A 23,968-nucleotide genomic window follows, 5' to 3' on the forward strand; every position below is an offset into this window, starting at 1 on the left:
ATCTACTTTTATAAATAACAGAAAAGACAGATCTATCATCCACCTGATAAAAGGTTGCAACGATCGCTTCTCAATTCCTTCTTATCCAGGCTTATTCTTCAAACACTAACCTTGGGCACTTTTTCTGCTTTCAGCTTTCGAACCACTTCCCCTTGCTCAGCTACTTTATCATAAAGAGACTTGCTGTCTAGATGGGTGGCACTGGCAGCCTCACACTTGGAAGGCTGGGCCTGAACTGCAGCGACCGGAGGATTCCCAGGCTTGTAGTCTTGACCCGTCTTCTCCTTGTATTCTGCTTTCAAGGCTAGCAGCTGTTTCACGGCAGCATCAACCTCTTCCTTTGCTGCTTTCTTTGATTTCAATTCACGAACTGCATCTCCTTGGGCAGACACCTTGCTGTAAAGAGCCAAGTGGTCTTCGACTGAAGCAGGGGCTGCAGCATGAGAAGCGTCGGCCACAAGTGGAGCAGATCGTCCTTTCGGTGCAGTACCAGCCTTGGGGAAAAAGAACAAATACAGTGGTGCCCCGCAAGACGAATGCCTCGCAAGACGGAAAACCCGCTAGACAAAAGGGTTTTCCGTTTTCAGAGGTGCTTCGCAGGACGAATTTCCTATGGGCTTGCTTCGCAAGACGAAAATGTCTTGCGAGTTGCTGCGATTTTTTTTCGCTCCCCACCCCCTTTTTCTAAGGCAGTAAGCTGCTAATAGCCTTTTAGCAGCTAATCCACTAATCCCTTAAGCCTTTAATAGCCGCTAATAGCCGCTAAACCGCTAATAGCGCTGATCCGCTAATGGGGTTGCTTCGCAAGACGAAAAAACCGCTAGACGAAGAGACTCACGGAACAGATTCTTTTCGTCTTGCGAGGCACTACTGTACATGTCTTTACAATGAATCAAACTGGATGAAAGAGAATTAAAACACTACTGGTGAAAAACTTGCCGTTTCAAGTAGAACCGCAGCAAAGTTGGTCAGGGCACTTCAATATGCGAAGACCTACTACAAATGTCTCTTTTATCCTCCACCCACCCAGAACAGGATAGCATCCAATGTTTGCAAAGGAGGAGAAGAACTGAAAATAAACTAAAATAAATCAACTTTGGTTAGCACAGGTGTTTCCCAAGTCTGATTACTAGTTCTGTGCTGTTTAAAACCTGGAACACTTTTATAGCAGCATAGTTTGCCAAACACCTGACCATCTTCACTGCCCTCATCTGAACCCATCCCAATTTGTCGATATCCTTCTTCAAAGGCAGGGGTCAGCACTGGACACAGTACTCCAGATGAGGTGAGACCAGCACAGAATAAAGTGGAAGTGTTACTTCTTATGACTTGGCAACCATGGTTCTATTAAAGCAGCATAAAACTGAATCAGTCTTTTTGCAGTCAGGTAAGATTGCTGACTCATGTTCAGTTTCTGATGATGATGATTTATACGACAAGACTATAAACATGGAGTTCTTTTTATATGTGCTGCTGTCAAGCCAGGTTTCCTCCATTCTACACCTGTTCTACAGTTATGCCAGGCATCCCAAACATCCTTCTGATGAACAATCAAAATACACTAGGTTTCCTTACCTCTTTCTTTGCCGTTTCTGCCTTGGTTTTCTCCTTAGATCCAGATGTTGGCATTTCTTTTGTATGCCCATCAGGGATATAAATCAAAATGCATGGGGCTTCTTTACAGCTGTATGGACTACAAAGATTACATCAATTGGTTTTTTCATGATTATCTCCCAGTGATTGGCATAATATAGAAAATGTGAATACAACACACCTAAAATACAAGCATCTAAATTCCAACGTGAGAAAGGGTTAAGCGTGAGCTCAATTTCCCTGCTACGTTAATGGGATATGTAACTTAGTCCTATGCATATTTACCAGGCAAATCTCCCATGGTTCAGTGGGACTTACTCCCAGGTAAAGGTGTGCTACAGTGCATCGGTTAGATCTATGTAGTTCTTTTCACACTGATTGTAATTTTATACATATCAAAAGAACATGTATTTGTATAAAAATAAATGCACATATGAAAATTGTAAAAATAGTAATACCCCCAGCTGGACAAACTTGTAATTTATTTCAGCATCAATATCTGCTTACTGTTTGTAGTCTTGCTGCTCTCCTAATGGTATCAGCCTAGCAAAATAGTAACTAATCTGAGGCATCCCCAAAGCTTTTGAACCTCTGATAAAACAGGTTTCTTATTTACAGCATTTTTTCAGTTATCTGCCATTTCACAAAGGGCCAAGTGCCATGGGAAGCCAGTATAAGAAGAGAAAATATGTGTCCATTGCCAAGGAAACCAGAATAATGCTCCTGTGCCCCAACCCAATTATGCTTAGTTGAGCAGCTGGGGCACAATGTGGATGAGATGTGAATCCTATCGAAACAAATGCAGTGCAGATGGCCAACCTCTGCATTCCAATGCACAGCTGTCACTCCGCACTGCCCTATTTTCAGTGGGATGCCCCCCCAGATGCATATCCAGAGCATGCATCTCCATCCAGTCAGGCATAGCGATGAGTGCCGAGTGCCGGATCAGGCTGAAGAGTGGTGACTTTCAGCACAATATGATATGCCAGAGAGTAATAGCCTAGTTGCCTGAGGATAGCAGGATGCATTTCCTCGTTTTTTCCATGAAGCGCCCACATATCAGGGGTTTGATGGCTGTCAACTGGTATGTGTGTTGGTGAAATGTGCAGAAGAATAGAAGGCAAACACCAAAAAACCCCAACTATTTGTGGTGAAATGTCAAGCCTCATGAAAATTCAGTGCAGCAATAGAATTATGCTAAAATGGAGTTAGGAGTATAATAATAATGAATAGATAAAACCTTTACATTTTGTTATCTGCATGGTTCAACAAATGGGGGGGGGGATATATAGCCTGATATTACAGAGAACAGGCTGCCTGCTGTTCAGTTTGTTCAAGAGGACACACAAGAGCTACACACACACTCTTTTCTAATCATTCTGTTCCAAAGGCACTCCTCTATTTACTTTTGTGAAATGCATTCCACAAGCCTCTAATTTTTTATCTACGTGGCAAAACAGGAGCGTTTGGAATATGAGTATAAATATGGGAATTTGGGCTGTGAAACTCTGCAATGGCCATGACACACTTATCTGATTCTACGGCAGAGCATACCAAATGGATAAACGAAAGGAATGAGTTTCCAGTTGCTCACCTAATCGGCTCATATGGCTGATCACAAATATAAAAGCCTCTTCTCTGAATCTGTATTATATCTCCTTTTTTCAGATCTTTAAGGCAAGGATCACCTAACATCAATTCTTCTTGCTGTAAACAGGTTAAAAATCAAGTCAGCATTACGTCCCATGAAGAACATAGTACATGTGCTAAGAATTAGTGTAGTGGCATTGCAAGGGTGAGGCCAACCCAGGAGGAAAGACACATCTTGCTGAATACCGAAAACCCCCAATTTACAATATGGCAACTCATTTGGAGAGCCAATATCTAAAAGGAAGAAAAGCAGGTGTACAACCAATATGGTATAGTGGCTAGAGTGTCGGATTTTGATTAGGAAGACTTCAGCTCAAATATTGTCCCTACCACAAAGCTTACTGTGTGATTTTGAGGGCTATTCACAATCACCCAGCCTAAGCTAAATTGCAGGTTTACTGTGGTAGAAAAAAGTCCAGGAGAGTGGAGTGGGGAGACCATATTTGAGCTCCTTGAAGTACGCGAGAAATTTTAAAAATGTAATAATAATATAAATAGGTGACATGTTGCAAGCTACCTTGCTATTTCTGTTGACATACTGCTTGAAATCTTCCTCTTTGCCCAAGACAGGTTTGGTGATCAAGTGTTCATAGTTGACACAGACAGTAGGGATGGGAGGAGCACGAGGAGTTTCTGCCAACCAGGTGATCTTAGCAGTTTTTTTGTAGTCCTTATTCTCCAAATTTAGTTTAGCATCAATGGATGTGATTTTCCCAGCAGAGTTCCTACACAGAAGCAGAACACACTGTGATTAAATAGTGCAAATAAATGACTGGTATAGTATCTAGGTTATATCAGTGGCATGCAATTAACTTGATTTTCATAGAGAAGTTTAAATAAATAAATAAAATAAAATAATTTATTATTTGTACCCCGCCCACCTGGCTGGGCTTCCCCAGCCACTCTGGGTGGCTTCCAACAAAGATTAAAAATACATTAAAATGTCACACATTAAAAACTTCCCTGAACAGGGCTGCCTTCAGATGTCTTCTAAACGTCAGGTAGTTGTTTATCTCTTTGACATCTGATGGGAGGGCATTCCACAGGGCGGGCGCCACTACCGAAAAGGCCCTCTGTCTGGTTCCCTGTAGCTTTGCTTCTCGCAGTGAGGGAACCACCAGAAGCCCTCGGCGCTGGACCTCCACCATCACATTCAACAGTCAAGCTACACTCAGCTGGATCTATTGTGAGATGTCACTTCAACTTATGCTATTTCTGCTTGCTGCCCCGCAGTTGCAGCTCCCTTGCAGCATGTCCTAACAATCCCTTGAACCTCCAAGAACAGCTTCTGGAGGTGCAGAAGGTTGCAATTGGGTGGGGGAGACAGATAATGGAACTGTGCTTGAAGTATTAACAGTCCCATCCATTACACACTTTTCTTCAATGTTTAAAAAGCCAGACCTCTTTTTCCCCAATAAAATTCTCAACGATGGAATTCAACATCCCAGCTTGTTCCAAGATCCAGAAACTTACTTGTGTATTTTGGTGACGATTATGTTGCCCCAGTTAATAAATGTAACCATCTCTCCTTCTGTCAACGTCTCTGCATCTGCGCCTTCAATTAGCACTTTGGGACTGTACCATACAGGCTTCAAGCCAACCTCAGCATTCTGCATGTTAACGAGAAAGAAAAGAACTTACCCAGATGCTTGGTTAAGGCTGCAATCCTAACACGTGCCTGACAATAAGCCCCACTTACTGATAGAACTTACTTCTGAGTAGACATGGTAAGGGCTGCACTGCAGGTTTTTGCTTTAGATTATAACACACCAATCCATCCTAGAATACACAAATGCTGAGCTTTGCAGGAGAGTTTGCTATTAATGTGAATTCTTCTTTGGATTGCAATGAGATGGTTTAAACTATGAGCTGGTCCATCCTACTTGCCTGGGGAGGGAGAACTGCTACGCTCAAACCAGAAAGGCAAAAGGGGGTAAAGGTAAAGGGACCCCTGACCATTAGGTCCAGTCGCAGACGACTCTGGGGTTGCGGCGCTCATCTCGCTTTACTGGCCGAGGGAGCCGGTATACAGCTTCCAGGTCATGTGGCCAGCATGACTAAGCCGCTTCTGGCGAACCAGAGCAGCGCATGGAAACGAGAATGGGGTGCCCCTTCCTATTTCCTGCCTCTGCTGATAGGACCCCCAGCTTCAGGGCTGGCATAGTGTTCTCCCTGGTTTGAGGATGTGCCAGCATGTATTAGCCAGTTAAAGTCTAGGGGCTCCCTCAACCTGCCTCAGCACATATATCCCAACTCTAAAATAAAAACAGTTTTCTCTCAAGATCTTTCCCAGAGTGCTAAAGAGCGTATTATGTCACCTTGCACTCCCATTTTACTCTTTCATTAGCTCTGCCATCCATGAGCTAACTAATCTTACTTTTCCTTTGTTACATTTTGGGAGTGTGGAAGAATGGTTTCAGGCCAAATTGGGAATACTACACAAGTTCTCTGTTTTAACTATCTGCATTACGGTGTCAAAACAACTAACTAGCAAACCTTTGGATGCTTGGCGACTTCTTTCATCTCTTCTTGAGCTTCAGGAACGTTTACTGTGACTACTTCATTCTTCAGCAAAGCGGTGTAGCGAGGTGCCACAGGATCTATAACCTACATACCAAGAATAACCAAAAATAATCACATCTATTCAGTACGCCCAGAACAGATTTTTAAAAAAAATCAGAGTTATGTGAACTAAAAAGTGTATGAATCATTTAGGAATATTAACTGGTATTCTTTGTGTTACTGCATCTTTGGTCAATAAGAAAAGAGTAACTCAAAATCCACAAGAGTTACACACTCTCCTGGCCTTCCACACAAAAAACGGATACCTCTGGTTTAGAAATCATCTAAAACTTTACATATATAGTATAGGGCAATAAATGTTATAGTTCTGGGCACAAAGCAAGGAAAAATCCTAGTAATCTCATACCTGTGTAGATTTACAGGTAACTCTGAATGTTGGCTTAAGTCTTACAGGATGAGCCAATGTATGCATGCTAGAAAGCAAACCCTACTTGAGTTTCAATGCAGCTTATTTCTAAGTAAACGTGTGTAAGAGTGAAGCCTTAGTGTGCAATTATGCTGAACTCACGGGATCAGTTTTTAAAAGAACAATAGATTTCACCCTTAGTTATTATCAACACAGGACACAATTCCATAATTTCACTTTTTTTCCTGTGAATTTCTTCCGTGAAGTATGTTTTCCGGCATCACCATTATTCAACAAAAGCCAGGAGCAGCCACATGGCAGGGCAGGGGGCATGGAGTCGCTCTCCCAAGAGCAGTATCACTACCACTTACTAGGATGGTGCGGGAGAAAGTGGGTGGCATGACTGTGGTAAGGTAGGGACAGTGTGGGTGTGCTGACAGAGTCAATCGGGTACTCCCACCGGTGCTCCTGAGCAACCCTGGCCTCATTGTCACACTTCCACATCAAGCTGCGGCAACACCTGTTGGGAAGGTGTCTCCATGCTCCCACACCCCACCGACTGCCCCTAACAACAGTGTTAGATCACTATAATAAGGCAACATCACAGCAATGAACTCAAGAATAGCTTCTCCTCTCTTGCATTACTGACAAAATAGTCTTCTACTCTATTCACAACTCAAACAGAACAGCCTCCAGGTATTTTTGCTTCTGCTTTTACTGCACTCGCTTCTTTATCGGTTTAGGCTTTTCAGTCTCTCTTACAAGGCCTCGCTACTTTGTACTAGCTGGAGGTATTAAGGCTAGTAAAGGAATGGAGAAACGATGTACACACATACAAAACTAGCTTATCTGGGAGAGAAATCTGAGGGCAGTATTTATTTAGTTATTTTTAGGTTACATGTGAAAACAGTGGCTTCTAAGGAAATATCCTACATTCTGCTTTCCCAAATGCTAGGGCCATGAGTACAACAGTGTTCCAGGAGAAAATTAACTAAAACAGGTTTCGTACCAGAAGTGAAACAACGTACACACTACTACTGATATGGATGCTAACTAGTTGGAAGTACTTGAAACACACATTACTCATATTTCCACCTATCAATAAGAAACACAAGGAAATTGTTGACACCCTGATCTGGGCACCTCAGGAGTCTAAATTCAATAATCTGACTTTGGATTAGATCCAGGTATCAGCAACATTTGTGTTACTTTTTGGTAGGTGTGCAGAGGTATAAATTATTTTCTTATCAGTATTCACAAAAAAGCAAAACTTTAACTGCCCCACAGCTAACCAGCGCAGTTTGTTGACTGCACTAACAAACAGAGGTTATTTGGGTATTCTTGAATTAATCTAACTGTTAAGAGTTTGTTTTTCTGACTCATTTGCTACTGACTCATTATTTTTGCTTTCTCAGTAGCTCAATACTTGGTCCTACAAACCAATTCAATGCCTTCGCTTTTACTCTTGCCCCAGAGTGAATGCATAAGGCAGCATACAGTGCCAAGAAGTGAACAACAACATAAATTTAAGGCCAATGGTGTTTATAAATTTGTTTGACACACTAGTGTCCATCTATGCAGCAACAAAAAGAACCAATTGATAATCCCTCATATAAAATAAAGAGGACAAATGACAAGGGCTTTAGGAGAATACAAGACACATGCCAGGCAAGCAAATACTTAGTTCTGGGGCAAGCCTCCTTGAAAACAAGCAAAAATCCAGACTCAAGTTAAAAGAATAAGAACAGCCACAGAGTTGTGCAGACAGACACAAACAGTTCGCCTTATTATAGTGTCCAAGCATCTGCTGCCAAAGAAGCAACTAACCATGTCAAGATGCAGTATTCCTTATTTGATGCTAAATTAAGACACATCAGAATAGCTTTACTTGCTGTCTGAGAGAGAAAATGTTAACGCCTTCAGTACACTGCAGAAAGGCAGTATGTCCAGCATTGTAAATTAAAAGTGACACTTTCTTCTCCGTTGAGAAATTCAGACTCAGATCATTATTTCCCCTTTAGAACAGGAATAATGCATTTTAAGATGGAAATACACAGCTCTTGTTATGTAAGCAAACGTGGTTGTGCTATGAGAAGTTGCACAGTGATGGCTTATGCTATGTATGCTTACAATACTGTAAGCTATATGCTAAGGCAGAAAAAGCGTTAAGTAATACCTTCTTACAGATAGCTCGCAGCTTGAAAGCAGAAAAATGAAATGCAGAATTTTCATCAGAGTTTACATTAGCAAAATATCATTATCTCCCACACAATTCAAGAACAACAATTCAGTATCAGACTGGCAGAAGTCAGCAAGATTAGTGTTAGCCCTGGTTAGCAAGAGGGGACATTCCATTTTCCTGAAGATGAGGAGCAAGGTGGTGCAACATACTGCATTAGCTAGTCTTTGAAGAGCATTCCAAAGAACGCTGGGTTCACAACCAGCAACAAGAGAGCAGGTGTCAATCAGAAATGTCATCAGATCAAAATGGAGGAGCATGTACCTTTTTGTTAAATGACCAAATTTTATCCCACTCCATGTTTACAACTGATCGAGAGGAGCCCTGTAAAATATAATGGGAAGAGGGGGATAAAAGAAAGAAAGGTCATAAATCTTGATGGTGTATTTGTTGTTGCATTTTGAATTACATCTTATTTACTTTAACCATTCCTCTTCCACAACCTTACTTCTTTACAAAAACAAACATCCTTCCTCAGGACTAGAAATAAGTGTCTTGCTGGGAGTGAGGGTGGGAGGAATCCATCAATAAGTAATCATTCTTTGTTGCAAAATAGAGACGATCTTCTTTAACACACTATGCTTTCTTAAAAGTTTCAGGTATAAGTCTGAGGGTAAATTAAAGATGGATCAATTGTCCAGTTAGATATTGAACATGCTATAGTTGTTTGATGTATTGTTATTTTCCAAATGCTAATATGATGTATCAACTTCTTTAAATCATAATCCTATGGTCCCTGGTAGAGTATCTCAGAGAATGAGTGGCCCATGTTTCACAGTAAGGTTGGTAGTACTATGGGATATATAGCCCAAAAACATGTAAAAGGCTACCCATGGATAGGACAAATGAACAATCAAAGTCACAAGAGGAAGACTTTCCTGATGTTCTTGAAAGGACTCGTCTATAAAACGACTAGATCTACAAAATAAAAAAAATTCCTTCCAGTAGCACCTTACAGACATGCACACTTCTTCAGATGCACACGAAAGCTCATACCAATAACAAACTTAGTTGGTCTCTAAGGTGCTACTGGAAGGAATTTTTTTTATTTTGTTTCGACTATGGCAGACCAACACGGCTACCTACCTGTAACTAGATCTACAAAGACACTCCAGCTGAAGGGAGAGTGGACATGCAACCACCTACCTGTGCAGCAATGAACTGTTTCAGTCCTTCAACTGTCATGCCTCTTCTTAGGACACCACGCACAGTTGGGAATCTTGGGTCATCCCTAATAGAAAGGAGTTTCTGCTTAATTTAACAATGCAAAACTGTGACAATATCAAGAAGCCTACGTTGAATAAACTTGGAAGAGAGGATTCTTAAAATTCTCTTTTAATTTTGGCTTTCCAACAGCCTGCACATCTTTCTTTTATCCTGCAAAAGCTGTGGTATCAACTTTGATGAATTCATAGCAACCTGCTTAATTCTTGGGTCTTTTCCCCAAGAACAGAAGGCATCCCATAAGCACAGATCAATCTAAGGACCAAAAGAGTGTTTGCAGGATATGGTGTTTGCTGAAAATGATACAATGTATATCTAAAACACTATATCAGAAAGTAACAGTATTTTTTCAACAAACATAAGCAATGCATGCATTGTGCCACTGATTTCTTAAATAATTACATAGTTACCCAAGGGATGTTATTAACATTCATACCAAACTTTCTGATACTTTAACTCTCTTATTTTTGGAGATTTCTACTCATTTTGCTTAATTTGTATGTAGTAAAAAGTTGTCAACAATGACACTTGAGAAGAACAAGCATCCTTCCAATCATATTTTTTGGGTATACAAGTGACGTGAAGAAAAACTCAATCTGGTTAACCTGGTTAATGTAGTACTAATAATTGTGCAGGTGGCCCTGGAAAAGTAAATTAACCCACCATTCCTTTTGCATGGTTTTTGTTACTATTAGGGAGATTTCTGCCACATTCTGTTAACCAAGTTTGAAACCTCAATCGAAAAGGAAAGATTACATTAAAAGAAGAGTGTGGGGAGACCCACACACTTTCCCTACTTTGAACCTACATATTCAAACATTGCTCATCACAAAACTGAGCACAAAACTCCACCTTCTGGAGGTTCCCTCGCTGCGAGAAGCCAAGTTACAGGGAACCAGGCAGAGGGCCTTCTCTGTAGTGACACCCACCCTGTGAAACGCCCTCCCACCAGATGTCAAAGAGAAAAACAACTACCAGACTTTTAGAAGACATCTGAAGGCAGCCCTGTTTAGGGAAGCTTTTAATGTTTGACAGACTATTGTATTTTAATATTTTGTTGGAAGCTGCCCAGAGTGGCTGGGAAAACCCAGCCAGATGGGCGGGGTATAATTATTATTATTATTATTATTAAGCCAATAATTCTGAACAATGATCTGAGCTTGAAAGTCTAACACCGACAGTTAAGAAAAGTTGTTGGATAAAAAGACTGAGCAGGGTATTTAAAATATATTGACTAACACAATATCTAGCGAGTTGTAAACTTGTTAATTTCTTCATTCTTTGGAGTAATTTTTGTAAATTAAAAAAATTAAGCCACACCAACTTATTTTTAGTGTAAGATACTGCTTATGAAAAATTATCTATACACTGATTAGATTGCAAAACAAATGTGCACATGTATGAACACCTGCATAATTCCTACCAAGTTTAACTACTTTAACATACCAGCCATCCACCAGCCCTTCGTTGACAAACCAAGTGAGCTTCCTTTTAGACAATACAGTGTTGTTGAGGTTTAAGCGGCTGTACTCCCAGATATATGGTTTTCTTATTTCCAAGGCTTCAATAATCCAGTAGAACTGCTCATCTCTGTCATGATATTCTGTTGTTCTTAATGCATGAGTGACACCTTCAATACTGTCAACTATGGGACAGGCAAAATCATACGTGGGATAAATGCTGAAATGTAAGAAAAAATGCAAGTAAGCTTCATGTGCACATTGAAAGTGTTGAGCGCTGCACACACTATTAATAAATTTAATAAGCAATCTCTAAAGCAATGGAAAGATTTAGCCTGTTGTGATGACTACTGTTAATGAAAGAGGAAAAAAGAACTTTCCACTATCTTCAAACCAAGCTCAAACACTATACTGTACAGTTGTACCTTTGTTCTCAAACAAAGTGCTTGTGCTGTAATGTTCAGGTTTTGCTTCTGTTAAATATATAACAGAAGCAAAACTTTAACGTTACAGCACAAACACAGTAGTTATAGTGAGTGAGCTAGTTCCACAGTAATTATAGGAAATGAGCTAGTTCCAGGAACTGCTTTTCCAGAATGAAAAAGTGAAAGAGAAAATAGGAAGGTTTTTCTTTTGAGCTCACTGATAGTAGAGGATTGAGCCCAGCTGTAACTGTTCATAAAGCAAGCGTCTTTGGAGCAAAAAATTAATAGGGTGAAACCCCGTTATTATCAGCAAATCCCTTTTTACTGAGATAGTAAGAATGTGGGGGGAGCAGGGGGCCACCTGCAAGGAAGAATACTTAACATCTTCCATGGCTTCCAATCCCGGCAAACCACACACACACACACACACACACACACACAGTGTGCTTTTTCCCAGTTCACTTCCCATTTCAGATTTGGGAGGGAGTAGAAAGAGATTAAAAGGAGGAAGGAAGGGTTAAGAAACCGCTCTCTAATTCTCCCTGGAAAGGGCATCCCCAGTCCACAGCAGTATTAGGATGGAATCCCCGCAAAATGTTATCTCTGCCCAGGATTTTAATCAGACAAAGCTACGCTGGCAAGGCCAGAAGCTGCTGTGAAAAGAGGTTTTCCATAACACTACTGGGATTTCATCAGGCAAAGCAAAACCCAACTTAATTTGATAAAGGGCCAAAGATAAAGACACCAATTCAATGGCTCCATCCACACTTAATGAGAAACCATAGCTAAGTATTGAGAATGGTTTAGCAAGAATGTACAGTGTGCTAAGCAACACTTCAAAAATTCACGAGTCAATCCTCCCCTGGTCTTTCCTTCAGCATGCTGAGGAGGAAACAAACCAGAAGTTGGCTGGGCATGACATGTGAAACAGCTCTTGTGGATTGTTAATAGAGAAACAAACCATGAGTGCTGGTTTGCAGGTAATGACAAACCAGCATCTGGTTTGCTTCCCTCCCTGTGCACTGAAAGAAGGACTGGGAGAGTCTCTCATTCTGCAACTGAGAGCACAGCAGCCTGAGGCCCACTACTAATCTCACTGTAAGTGGCCCTATCACTAAGTGAATTGCAATTCCCATTTCCTAACACATACTTGTACTTATTTCCTGTTCGTGGATGTGGCTGGTTTTTGCAACGATAAAGAGTTGGGTCCCTCATGCATCCATTGTTACTACTCATGTCGATTTTTGCTCGTAGACAGCAGGTCTGCCCATATTCCGTTCCCTTTTTCATTTCCTCCCACATTTTGAAGTTCTTCTCAACAGCTATAAAACGGCAAAGATTTAGTTCAGATTTAATAACCCAGCTCTGGTACTATGAAATATTATTTACCAAAAGTGAGACACCTCCAACATGAATGGAGCTAAAACTGACAGCAACTCTAGCCTAGCAGGTATTTTGGCAATGACTGTAACTGAAGGGTTTAACGTTTTCTCATCTGAAATTCCATTGATTTATTTAGCTACTATTGTCTCTTCTGACTGGCAGCATCTCTCCAGGATCTTAGAGGTCTTTCCCAGATCTACAACATGATGATCTTTTAACTACATATGCAAAAAATTAACGAGATCATCATTTGAGGCCCATTTTTGTGTGCCTCCTCCATGAGAGGTCCAGAGGGTGGCAATACAATAATGGGCCTTTTCTGCAGTGGCTCCCCATTTGTGGATGCTCTCCCAAGGGAGACTCACCTGGTGCCTTCATTACATATCTTTACGCACCAGACAAAAATGTTCCTCTTCAACCAGGCCTTGGGCTGATTAGCTTTCTATGTCCTTCTAAATGTGTTGGTGGGAAGGGGGTTATTGATTTGTATTTGTTATTGTTGTGTATTCTGGGTTCTCATTTTGTATTTTTATGTGGTATCCAAATTTAATAAATGATGATAATAACAACGACAATAGTAACAACAACTAAGCAACTAATTAACAAAGCAAATAGAGACAGAAGCCAGACAAAGCATCTTACAGTTATTTCTGTGCTTGGATTCTGTTCTTTGCTCTCGTTCCATTTTCATTTGTTCTGCTGGCGTATCATCTACATAAGCCTTCCCTTCATGAATGAGCTTCTCAGCATATTTCATTATTGTTTCAAAATGATCCGAAGTATATGTGAATTGGTCTGGTTTGATGTGCAGCATTGCAACATCTTCCAAGATAACCTGAAGATATAAATGTTGAAATGATTAACTTGATATACAAAAAGCCTAGTATTAAGTCCTCTCACTGACAGATTATGCCTTTTTCACATGATCCGTATTTTCACCTGATCTAGTAGATCTTTGGGGGTTGCGGTTGCTTAAAGAGGTCTACAAAAGAACTTTGAAATCTTACTACGTCAATTTAGTTTTTTAAAAATGCTTAATTTATCCAGAGAAAACAATTTTTGCATTTCTGTATTGTGCATGAGGATATCCTAGAGCTCACTGGCAATTTCAACCTCTCAGTACCTTCTGATACCATTAGCCACTGTTTCCTTCTGAATAGGTCATCTTAGGTGGGAACCAGAGCCGTCAAAGTGAAGAACAAGATCCTCAGTGCAATTATAGCAAGCCCACTTGGCTTCTTAGCACTATTAATGCATATGCATTCGGGTGAGAGAGTCAATGAGAGGTTCATTTGCTATCAACATGGTCTTTTAAAAAACACTTTTTAGAAGCCCAGCTTCACAATGAATCAGGCTCTGTACTAATGTTTCTTTCATAGTTAGCATTGTAAATCAAATAAATCCATAAGAGAGAGATCTTCTCTAGCTCTGTTCATATTTTATTCCAGTGCAATGAGCTTTTCTTTTCTGTTATTTCATCCCACATCACCCAAGGTAGCTTTTGAAAGCCTAGAAGCACATGGGTGAGGCCAAACAGCCAACTGTCTGCTGAAAAAAGCAAGGACAACATTTGGGTGGAAAGGACAGGCTCAGTCCCAGGCTATTCCTAAAGCACCTGTGTGAATGATATCCTTTGTGTTATGTGAGGTGTCCCCACCCACTCCATAGTTAACAAACAGAACTTTATAGAAATCAAAACAATTGGAGACCCAGAATGAGATATAATATGAAAAGATACCTTTTCAAAATCTTCTTTTTCTTTTTCTGGATTTGTATCATCAAACCTCATGATCAGTTTACCCTTGAAGTTGACCTGGTAGTGCTGATTCAACAGAGCAGCTTTTGCATGTCCAATATGCAAGTATCTAGGCAGAAAAGAATGTCAAGAAGAAAAGAACATTGGCTACAAGGGGAAAGTAAAGTAAAACATAGAGCACGCCAAAGGAAGAGGCAAAATATTAGTATTTCCCTTCTTTAATTGTCGCTGTAAAGTATGTTTTGTTTAACATAAAAAACTTAAAACTTTTTCTTTCAGTCATAACTTCATAGCCTCTTGAAAACAGAATCCTTTTTTTTTGGACTCAGTCCAAGTTAATGTTTGAAGTCAGTGGCTTAGGAATTGCATATGAACACATCACCATTCTTTTGTTTAAGGTACACTTTATATCACTTTCAAGACAAATGCCTACCACAATACTCAATAACTGATATGGCAAAAACCATTCTACAGCCTGATTATCATAAAAACCCCCTCAAAAAGTGCAATAGGCTCCAGAAGGAAGGGAGCAGGGAAAGGAAAGCCCTATCCCCTAAGTGAAGCTCTACTCACAGTTCTTTGGATACGGGCCTAAGTACGCTAAAATATTTCACTGTTATAACACAAATATTGTGAATCTTTACATTTTCTAATTAAAAGAAATGTGAGCTAACAGCAATCTTGCAGAACACTGAGGTTTCCCAGGACAGAATGAGACGGAAATCAAACTCTCAAAATATACTTTATTTTCCTTCATGTTTGGCACAAAAGTTTTTCAGTTACATGAGAAGGGCATCTAAAGATAAGCAGTTCCATACAAAAGAACACGCTTTAAAAAGTAATTTAAAAGTAACATGGTTTTTAAATTCTCCTTTCCTTATGAAAATTACAAGGGAAAATCCATTCTCTATCTGTCACACTGCAAAAAGAGTGTGGGTTTAAAAGTCCTTACACACACCAATTTAAAAATGTCAACTTACCCGCTTGCCTCAGGAGGAAATCTAACAATGACTTTTCCCATCTCAGCTCCAGGGAGTTCAACAAATTTCCCAACATCTTGCTTCTTCTCTGCTGCCTTAAAATTAAAACAATGAATGAAATTATTAAATCACAAGCTGAGCACAGAAACACACAGACTTTTATTATGAAAACTAAGTTAACAGTAACAACTGAGCGACTGAATAATTATCTGAGATGGACTCTATGAACAGCAGCACAAGTTCAATGGGCTGGATGCAGAGAAAAGGCGGCTGGCAGAAGAGGATTTTTCTGCCACCTCATTCCCCTGGCAGCTCTACCCCCCCACACACACCTTTGTGCCCCCAGCATCTAGAATGGGGACCTTCCAGTATGATCTTTCTGTTACTGAACAGACAGCAGTGGTCAGCAGGAAGAAGTGGTGGTGCTTATCTGACCTCCCGTTACAAGACTGCGCTTACCAGGAGGGAGAGGGGTGAGGCAGCAGAAAGGTTGGTGCAGTGCAAATGCAGCAAAGGAGTCAATCTAGAGCTCCTGCTGGTGAGTTTGCACCATGCTGACCTCCCTACCAATCCCAGCAAACACAGTGAAGTCAGTGACAGGAGGTCAGATAAGTGTCCCTGTCCTTTCCCACTGATTGCTACTGTGAGCAAATCCCTAAGCCGAAACAGGACAAGGCTGTTAGAGTGGCACAACTATATTAGTTAAAGCTTGCATCTTAACAGTTCAATTCTAAACTGAATATGTTTGTTTCTTTAACTTGCATTTTATTGTACTTTGAGCACTACATCCAACACAGTGGTACCTCAGGTTAAGAACTTAATTCGTTCTTGAGGTCTGTTCTTAACCTGAAACTGTTCTTAATCTGAGGTACCACTTTAGCTAATGGGGCCTCCCGCTGCTGCCATGCCTCCGGAACACGATTTCTGTTCTCATCCTGAAGCAAAGTTCTTAACCCAAAGTACTATTTCTGGGTTAGCGGAGTTTGTAACCTGAAGAGTCTGTAACCTGAAGCTTCTGTAACCCAAGGTACCACTGTATAGGCTACATTGCACAGAAAGACAAAAACTGCTGTTAGCTGTGCTGGTCTACAAGGAAAAAAATCTAAAAGCAACAATGGTGCGATACCTTTTATAAGGACCAACCAAAAAGTCACAAAGTAATGAGCAAGCTTTTAATTTCGTCCCATTCTTCTTTTGAAAACTGTGCTAACAACACTGCTGATTTAGATCTTTTGCGTCTCAGATGTGCAGCAGCCCATTGTGACCTTTTCTGCTCAGCACTTTGCAGATAAAATCATTTACATCCACCCTTAGATGACAGAACTCTGGTAGAATATGAGCCAGAAATGCCTAATCAGCAAAAAACTTACCATTTTAGTCTTTGGAATAGCAGCTCCCACAGTCCACCTGGAACCTACTGACTGGAAAATATGCTGTGTTTCAAGAAAGTTGTACCAGCGTTTTACATGAACTGGAGCTTTACCATGAAGTAACAGCTCTTGCCCTGCACTGTTGCCTATTGGGGGAAAAGCTATGTTTTATTAAACATTAGGAAGCAGACAGTTTGGCAGGATTTCTTACTGACATGATTCACACCAAACATCAGCACAGATCAATATTAGAAGCTGAGCTATGAGAACACACCACTAGAAAAAAAGCAAATTCTACGCTTTAATTTTAGGGAGGGCACAGAATAGAGGCATTCACTGAGCTGTTCAGGTGTACAGGTCTCCTAAAACATATGCAATTTTGGGGAAAAAGTGGTATCACATTACAAAATAATTCACAGGCGAAAATGGTAAAAACACAGTTGGAAAAGCTGTTTAAACAATAATGTAACAGATCTGTAGATTCTATGGGTTGTAGCCTTCCATGAATAGAGTTACTTTCATTCATATAACAAAAATGAGGTATGCAACCTATTATGCTGCAGAATTTAATTCATGCAAAACATTATACGTTATTTAATCTGACATTAATATCTAACTCTTCAAAGCTAAAGGTGCTTCCACAGCTGCTATTAATTAAAACAATCTATTTAAAACAGTCATTACATTAAAGCAATAAAATTACAGAACACCTCCCACAGCAAAAAGAAGAAAAACGGCTGGTCTCACTAAATTTACTAGTATGTAAAAATAAGAAGAGAATTCTTAGGATTTTAATTTCGAAAGATAGTAACACTTTGGTGAATGTAATACATAAATAAGTAGTTATCAAGGTACTGCAATCTTAACACCTTTTCTATATTATTTACCTTTTAGTGTTGCCCAGACACTGAAATCTGCAAGACTCAAAGAGTTCCCAACCAAGTAAGTTCTCAGAGAAAGGCAGTTATTGAGCTCTTGAACTGCTGAAGCAAAACTGGTGGAAGAAGACAACTTTGTGGTGCTGAACTCCATCCAATGGTCAACCTTTGGAAAAGAAGTTACATATATAAAAGTGTTGTTTATAGCCAACAACAAAAATCAAACACTAGGCGCTATTAACCTAAGTTTTACTCAGTATAGATCTACTGAAAACCAACTATTGGTCTCAGCCACCCAGTCTGCTGGAGCCCATCTTCGCATGCAGGGGAGGCCCCTAACGCACTGAGGGTTTGAGATCCATTAGCTACTCTCATCTGGTTTAGCCAGCCAGTTGAAGCCATTCCTGGGGTGTGGCTGCTGTGACATCCTGACAGTTTCTAGGAGCCACAGGGGAGAACTAAGTGCAAGGATGGAGAAACTACCCCAGAAGAAGCACGATGAGTCCCCTGCCAGAGGTATTATGCCTCCCACACTAAAACCAGCACAATGACCTTTTCTTAGTAGGTAATTAACGTGGGTGGCACTATGGCCTAAACCACAGAGCCTAGGGCTTGCCGATCAGAAGGTCAGCGGTTCGAAGCCCCGCGACAGGATGAGCTCCCGTTGCTCGGTCCCTGCTCCTGCCAACCTAGCAGTTCGAAAGCACGTCAAAGTGCAAGTAGATAAATAGGAACTGCTCCGGCGGGAAGGTAAACGGCGTTTCCGTGCGCTGCTCTGGTTTCACCAGTAGCGGCTTAGTCATGCTGGCCATATGACTGGGGAAAACTGTCTGCGGACAAACGTCGGCTCCCTCGGCCAGTAAAGCGAAATGAGCGCCGCAACCCCAGAGTCATTCACAATGGGACTTAACTGTCAGAGGTCCTTTACCTTAATTAACAGCCAGTGAAATTCTTTCAACAGTGGAGTAACATGTTGGCAATATCCTGTTCAAGGGAGGAGTCAAGACACCACATTTTGCACCATTTTCAAGGGCAGCCGCACATAGCGTCAATTGCAGTTCGCTAATTTAAGTGGGACTACTTTGAACTAAAACTTAGTTGATTACCACCCATTGCCATTAGGAAAATATTAAAAGAAATACACAGCCTACACTTCATTCAATTAATAACACTCTGCAACATTTAAGGTATTAATCAAATAGCAGGGGGAATAATCAAACAGGCAATCTCAAATATAAGCAATTGATTCATACCTCAGTGTGTTCCAGCAAATTAGATCCATATAATCCAGCAGATGTGGCAATTCTAGCCAGATAGCGAGCTATGGAATTCACATCTGTAAATGTAACTTGACTATTTAAAGGACGGGGGGAGAGAGAGAGAAAGAAAAATACATGAGCTTCTCCAGACTGAAATACAATTGCATTAGAATGGATCATAAAAGCAGCATAGTAAGTTATTTTTAAAGGAACTAATGGGCATTCTACCAAATAATAAAAAAATCAATTAAGTGCCTGCCCCTTTTTAGACCTTTATAATTTGCTGCGCTACTCTAAATCTCGTTACTTGAGGAGAAAAACCATCGGAAGTTTGATGATGTTCAATTAACTATCAAGCAAGAAAGGTGGCAACATGAAAATGTTTTTTAAAAAAATAATAATAATATATCAGGAGAGATATAGATATAGATATGCTCAGGGCAATCTTCCTTTTTATTATTCTGAACTTAAAAACTAGCATTTTTCTACTTGGAACGAAGAGAGGCAGATGCTGCTCATCTCTGGTCCGTGCTTCGTGATGGGGAAGGTGCCCCTGTATCTACCTTATTCACAACTAGTGTCAGCCCCTTTACTTTGAATATGAAGAAGGGACAAAGAGCGGTATGTTTACCAACCATACTGAAACAGCCAGTATGTTTACCAAACTAAATTGAGGTAACCATTTACAATGAAATATTGTTTAGGGGAGGAGGGGAGAAGACGGAAAGTGAAATACAAATTGCGCAACTGATTGAAATCAATTAGTTTACAGTAAGAATACTACTATTTTAGTTGTCGGGTGCTAAAACAGATAAAATGGATTCTAAGCCTAATAAAGATAGCAAAAACAAAATAATTACAAACAGGAGAATTCCTAAATTAATTTTATTAATAATACCACTCCAAACTCAGTTCAACGAAGAACTGAAGAAGGGTTTTTTACAAAAAAAAGTAGCAGTAAAAAAGAGCAGTATGTGAATATATTCAAACACATATAATAGCTTTATAATACAGAAGATAGAGGTTAAACAGGAGCAAAAAAGTGAGATGGCTAAATATTCATCCCACAAGCAACCATTAAATCATATTACTCTTTCTTCTGCCCTCCACTCAACAGCATAAATATATAAATTGACTTTTAAAAGCACTAATGGCAAAGATACAAGGCACTTACTCAGATACCCGTAGAATGTTCTCTTGGCCTTCTTCAACTGAAATTTTAACATGATCCTTCACATGTTCTGCAGTAAGCAAGGCTCCTAAAATACAGTATTTGTTGATTAAAAGAGGAAATATTTCATAAGTCATATTTTTTGAAGGGATTGAGATTAAACTCAACACTTCCCTCATCACTTGAAGACCGATACACTCAGGAAAGAAATCAGTTTATTCCTGCTGGCGATATTTCCTGGCAGCAATTAGGGTTGAAGAGAAGGGGGAAAGCCTTGACTAGTTTACAGTAATGACCTCAGTAGGGAATGGCTGTAAATTCACTTACCAGCACTATCTCAAAATTCAAAGTGCTGCACCACAACACTATACCAAATGCATGATCCAAACAAATCTTTATCTTTAAGCCCTGCAGATTTCAATGGGAGCAGGTTAAACCTAAACCTAAAGCAGCTATTCTGTTTGCCTGGAATACACACTAACAGTTCTAAACTTCCAAGGACTGCTGTTAAGGTCACATCTGTCTAAAAATTTTGGATACTTGGATTTTAAGCACTCCCCTGGTAGCTATAGGTGACAAGAACTGCTTGCAGGTGAGTAGGCTGGTGCAAGAGGGATGAAATTTCCTATTGCTCCTCCCAAGCAAGCAGCCAGAGGGAAGCCCCTCCTTCACAATCAGCTGGAAATGCAGAGGGTTGCTGCAGGAGGCAATGAACTCTGTCACTCCTCAACTAGCCCACAGCAAGATAGTAAAACAAGTATTTCAGGCTAATAACTGTTTGTGGCTTATTTACAAGATTTGTCTTAATTTTAAAAAACATAAAAATCCAATGCATGTCTATTTGGCAGTAAGTCCTGGTTATAGTTTTAGTGAATCTAAACAAAAGATCCTCAAGTTCACTTAAGTTACATTTATCATTTTGTTATTGTGCAGCTTTGACACTTCTATAAGTACCACTAGCTTCAACATACCAAGTAAGTGTGCATTAGATTAAAGTTCAAATTCTAAATAGTCTTAGGCAAAATTATTTGGTGTAAGTCCTGTAAAATTAAGAGGAATGTCTGAACAAACTTGCATAGGACCACACTGTTAAAATACTCAGTGTTTTTCTACATTAGACTCAAAGACTTGCAGCCTAACTCAGTCCAACTCAGCATTCATGCATTCGTATTATTTCAGGTCAAGGTTTCGGTTTTGGTTTTTTAAAAAAGAGGGACAAAGAGAGAGGAACACACAAGCATTCTTTCTGGGTGAACATCTTCCTGCATTGTGTCCATAGCATAAGCACACTTGCTTCAGTGGAGCTTACTTCTCAGTAACCATTCTTAGGATTAAGTTGCACAACAAAATATCAATGTTTTAACTTTACTTATATTAAGTAGAACAATATTTATGGTACAATATTTAATATGCTGAATTTGCAGTATTATTAAGGAGTGTTATTGCAGGCAAGTGCACATTATTTAAGACTACACTGGAGTTATTTCAGGAGGCAGGATGAGAAGCTATAATTACAATTCAGAAATCCCATGACTGAGCATAAAATCCTCCTGAGCTACGCCCCACTATGTCTAAAAGCAGCGCCAATTCACTAACGAAATGGCATTTATAGAATTTCATATAGAGAGAGAGAGAGATGCTCAGAATTTACTTTTTCTCTCTCTCTTGCACTATGTGGACCAACTCCCTGGTTTGGTTCTGCTTGATGGCATCTACACATCGTATAGACTGTAAGGATCTACAGTGAAGGAGTGAGGTGACTTTTCTGATCGTTAATCTGATGCCACTAAAAGTGGTCATGTATTATTCTCGATGACCCCGATTGTTATTGAATAGGGTGGCTGTGAAGGGCGTGAAGGAATCACTAATCCGGAGTCCCAGGCATGCCACGTTCCGATGCTTGTGGCCTATATATACTCCAGATTAGAAGATCCTCCAGCTGTCTAGCTCGGCGCCACGTGTCAGCCCCTTTCAGTCGAGCTCGGCCCACCCACCAGCCCACCCCCTTTCTCTCTTTGCCTGCTTATGCATACATTGAAGGGAAGGGAGGCTCCCATTTAAAATAATGCAGCTGGCAACTGCAAATTCACTTTTGGCAGGTGGATTATGGGTATGTTCTGCTCCACATGCATGGTTGTTACTCCAGATTGGGTATCTCTCTCTCCAGCTCCCAGTTTCACATCTGCCTGCCCTTGCCGGCCTCTTCCCACCATCTCAAGCCCTTTCTCTCCCCCCCCTCGCCCACCCCCCTCTGCCCTCCGTCCCCTTTCGCCCGCCTCGACCCTCGGCCCAGAGATGGGGGGGGAAATGCGGCGAGGCGCGTCTCGCTCTGCCCTTGGCTTTGGAAACGTCCCCGCTGCCAGGCGGGCGAGCGGGAGGATGAATGGACGGGCGAGACGCCGCCGCCGCCTGACGCAACATGGCAGCCACACGCCCCGCTACAGCAGCCCCGCCGGAGGGGCTGCCCGCTGGCCTCCTCCCGCGTCCAAATCCCGTGTAGGAAAAGAGGGGCAGCCCTTACCGAGAGGGACGTTCGAGGGGTTCACCGTCAAGCTCAGCGCCATTCCGGCGGCGGCGGCAGCAGGTAGAAAGGACCGGGCAGGAGCGCGGCGACTGGCAGCGAGGCTGAAGACGCGGCCCTCCCCTTTCCCGGCTCTGCTCCCGCCTCTCGAGTAGAGGCAGCAGCGCCGCCTCCTGCTTCGGCTCCCGGCTGGTCACAAGGCCTGACGCCTGCGCGTCTTCCTCCCCGGAGGAGGCCGAGAGGCTCTTCCCCGCCCACAAGCCCGTAACTCTCGAAGCGCGTTTCTCCCAAACCGTAAAGCCCTTCTCGCCTTGTCAGCCGCGGCTCCTCCCCTCAGAAAAGAACGAAGGGCGGCCGCAGGCGCTTCACGCGATTGCTCTTCATACGTTATGTGGCAGGCGCGGGTTTGGAAGCGCGTGTGGCTACCCGTCACGCAGCCGTGTACAGTATCCTTGTTGAGGGCACACGTGGCGGGTTTGGGGGCTGTCAAGTAGCTCCGAGGCAGCCGGGATATTGGCAGCCTCTTCAGAAGCTGGTGCCTGAAAGGGCAAAATCTGCGACCTTTATTTCAAACCTTGGTCTTCTGTAAAGAAGATGGGTCATGGGCAATGCTGCGTCATTGTCACTGATGGGCTATGGCTATTGTTATTTTATTTTAGGTTGCAATTCTAACCAATAGTAAGTGTTCATAGCAGATATTCCTCACTTTCCCATTATCCTCCTAGGCTAGGCCTAGGTGGACATTCCTCATCATCACTCTGAGATTATTGAACGTTTCCCTAATGAACAAGAACCTGTCATAATACTGCTAAATAAAATACAATTAGAAAACTAAAAATACTAGGATTTAAGTGGCTTCTTCCTCTATGCCTACTTAACTGGGGCTTACCTTGCTTATGAACCTTCCATATGATTTAAGCAATGACACTGAAACTAGAAAGTGGGAAATCAGGGGTAATTTGTACAAAAGGTGTGATTTCTAACTTTTGAGGTGTTGCCGTGAGAATTCTGACTGGAGCTGTAACACAAGCTAAACACATCAGTTGTGATCCAGACTCCTTTGTACAGAGGGGATAATTATTTTACATGAGAAGGGAAATTTTGGTGGATTAAACTCCCCCTCTTCCTGT

The 23,968-nt window shown here is 41.2% G+C and overlaps 1 protein-coding gene across 3 annotated transcripts in view; it reads right to left on the reverse strand.

Annotated features, from left to right (window-relative positions):
• The window catches only part of EPRS1 (glutamyl-prolyl-tRNA synthetase 1), a 40,590-nt gene extending 17,160 nt beyond the window's left edge, over positions 1–23,430 (reverse strand). Inside the window, exons 1-19 of one of the 3 annotated variants that reach the window (XM_083433267.1) lie at positions 22,839–23,430; positions 20,321–20,405; positions 19,141–19,240; positions 17,897–18,053; positions 17,010–17,155; positions 15,640–15,734; positions 14,642–14,768; positions 13,546–13,738; positions 12,671–12,842; positions 11,082–11,315; positions 9,558–9,642; positions 8,676–8,735; positions 8,349–8,369; positions 5,740–5,850; positions 4,717–4,853; positions 3,761–3,968; positions 3,188–3,300; positions 1,576–1,693; positions 111–494 (exon numbers count right to left, since the gene is read on the reverse strand). In XM_083433267.1, coding sequence (XP_083289393.1) covers positions 111–494; positions 1,576–1,693; positions 3,188–3,300; positions 3,761–3,968; positions 4,717–4,853; positions 5,740–5,850; positions 8,349–8,369; positions 8,676–8,735; positions 9,558–9,642; positions 11,082–11,315; positions 12,671–12,842; positions 13,546–13,738; positions 14,642–14,768; positions 15,640–15,734; positions 17,010–17,155; positions 17,897–18,053; positions 19,141–19,240; positions 20,321–20,405; positions 22,839–22,881 — 2,589 coding nt within the window. In that variant the 5' untranslated portion in view covers positions 22,882–23,430. The remainder of the gene's footprint in view (positions 1–110; positions 495–1,575; positions 1,694–3,187; positions 3,301–3,760; positions 3,969–4,716; positions 4,854–5,739; positions 5,851–8,348; positions 8,370–8,675; positions 8,736–9,557; positions 9,643–11,081; positions 11,316–12,670; positions 12,843–13,545; positions 13,739–14,641; positions 14,769–15,639; positions 15,735–17,009; positions 17,156–17,896; positions 18,054–19,140; positions 19,241–20,320; positions 20,406–22,838) is intronic. The other 2 variants (XM_083433268.1, XM_083433269.1) reach the window with 2 other exon arrangements.
• Positions 23,431–23,968: the final 538 nt, after the last annotated feature.

The sequence above is a fragment of the Podarcis tiliguerta genome (assembly GCF_965153285.1).
Source record: "Podarcis tiliguerta genome assembly, chromosome: 3".
In the NCBI taxonomy this organism is placed as follows: Eukaryota; Metazoa; Chordata; class Lepidosauria; order Squamata; family Lacertidae; genus Podarcis; species Podarcis tiliguerta.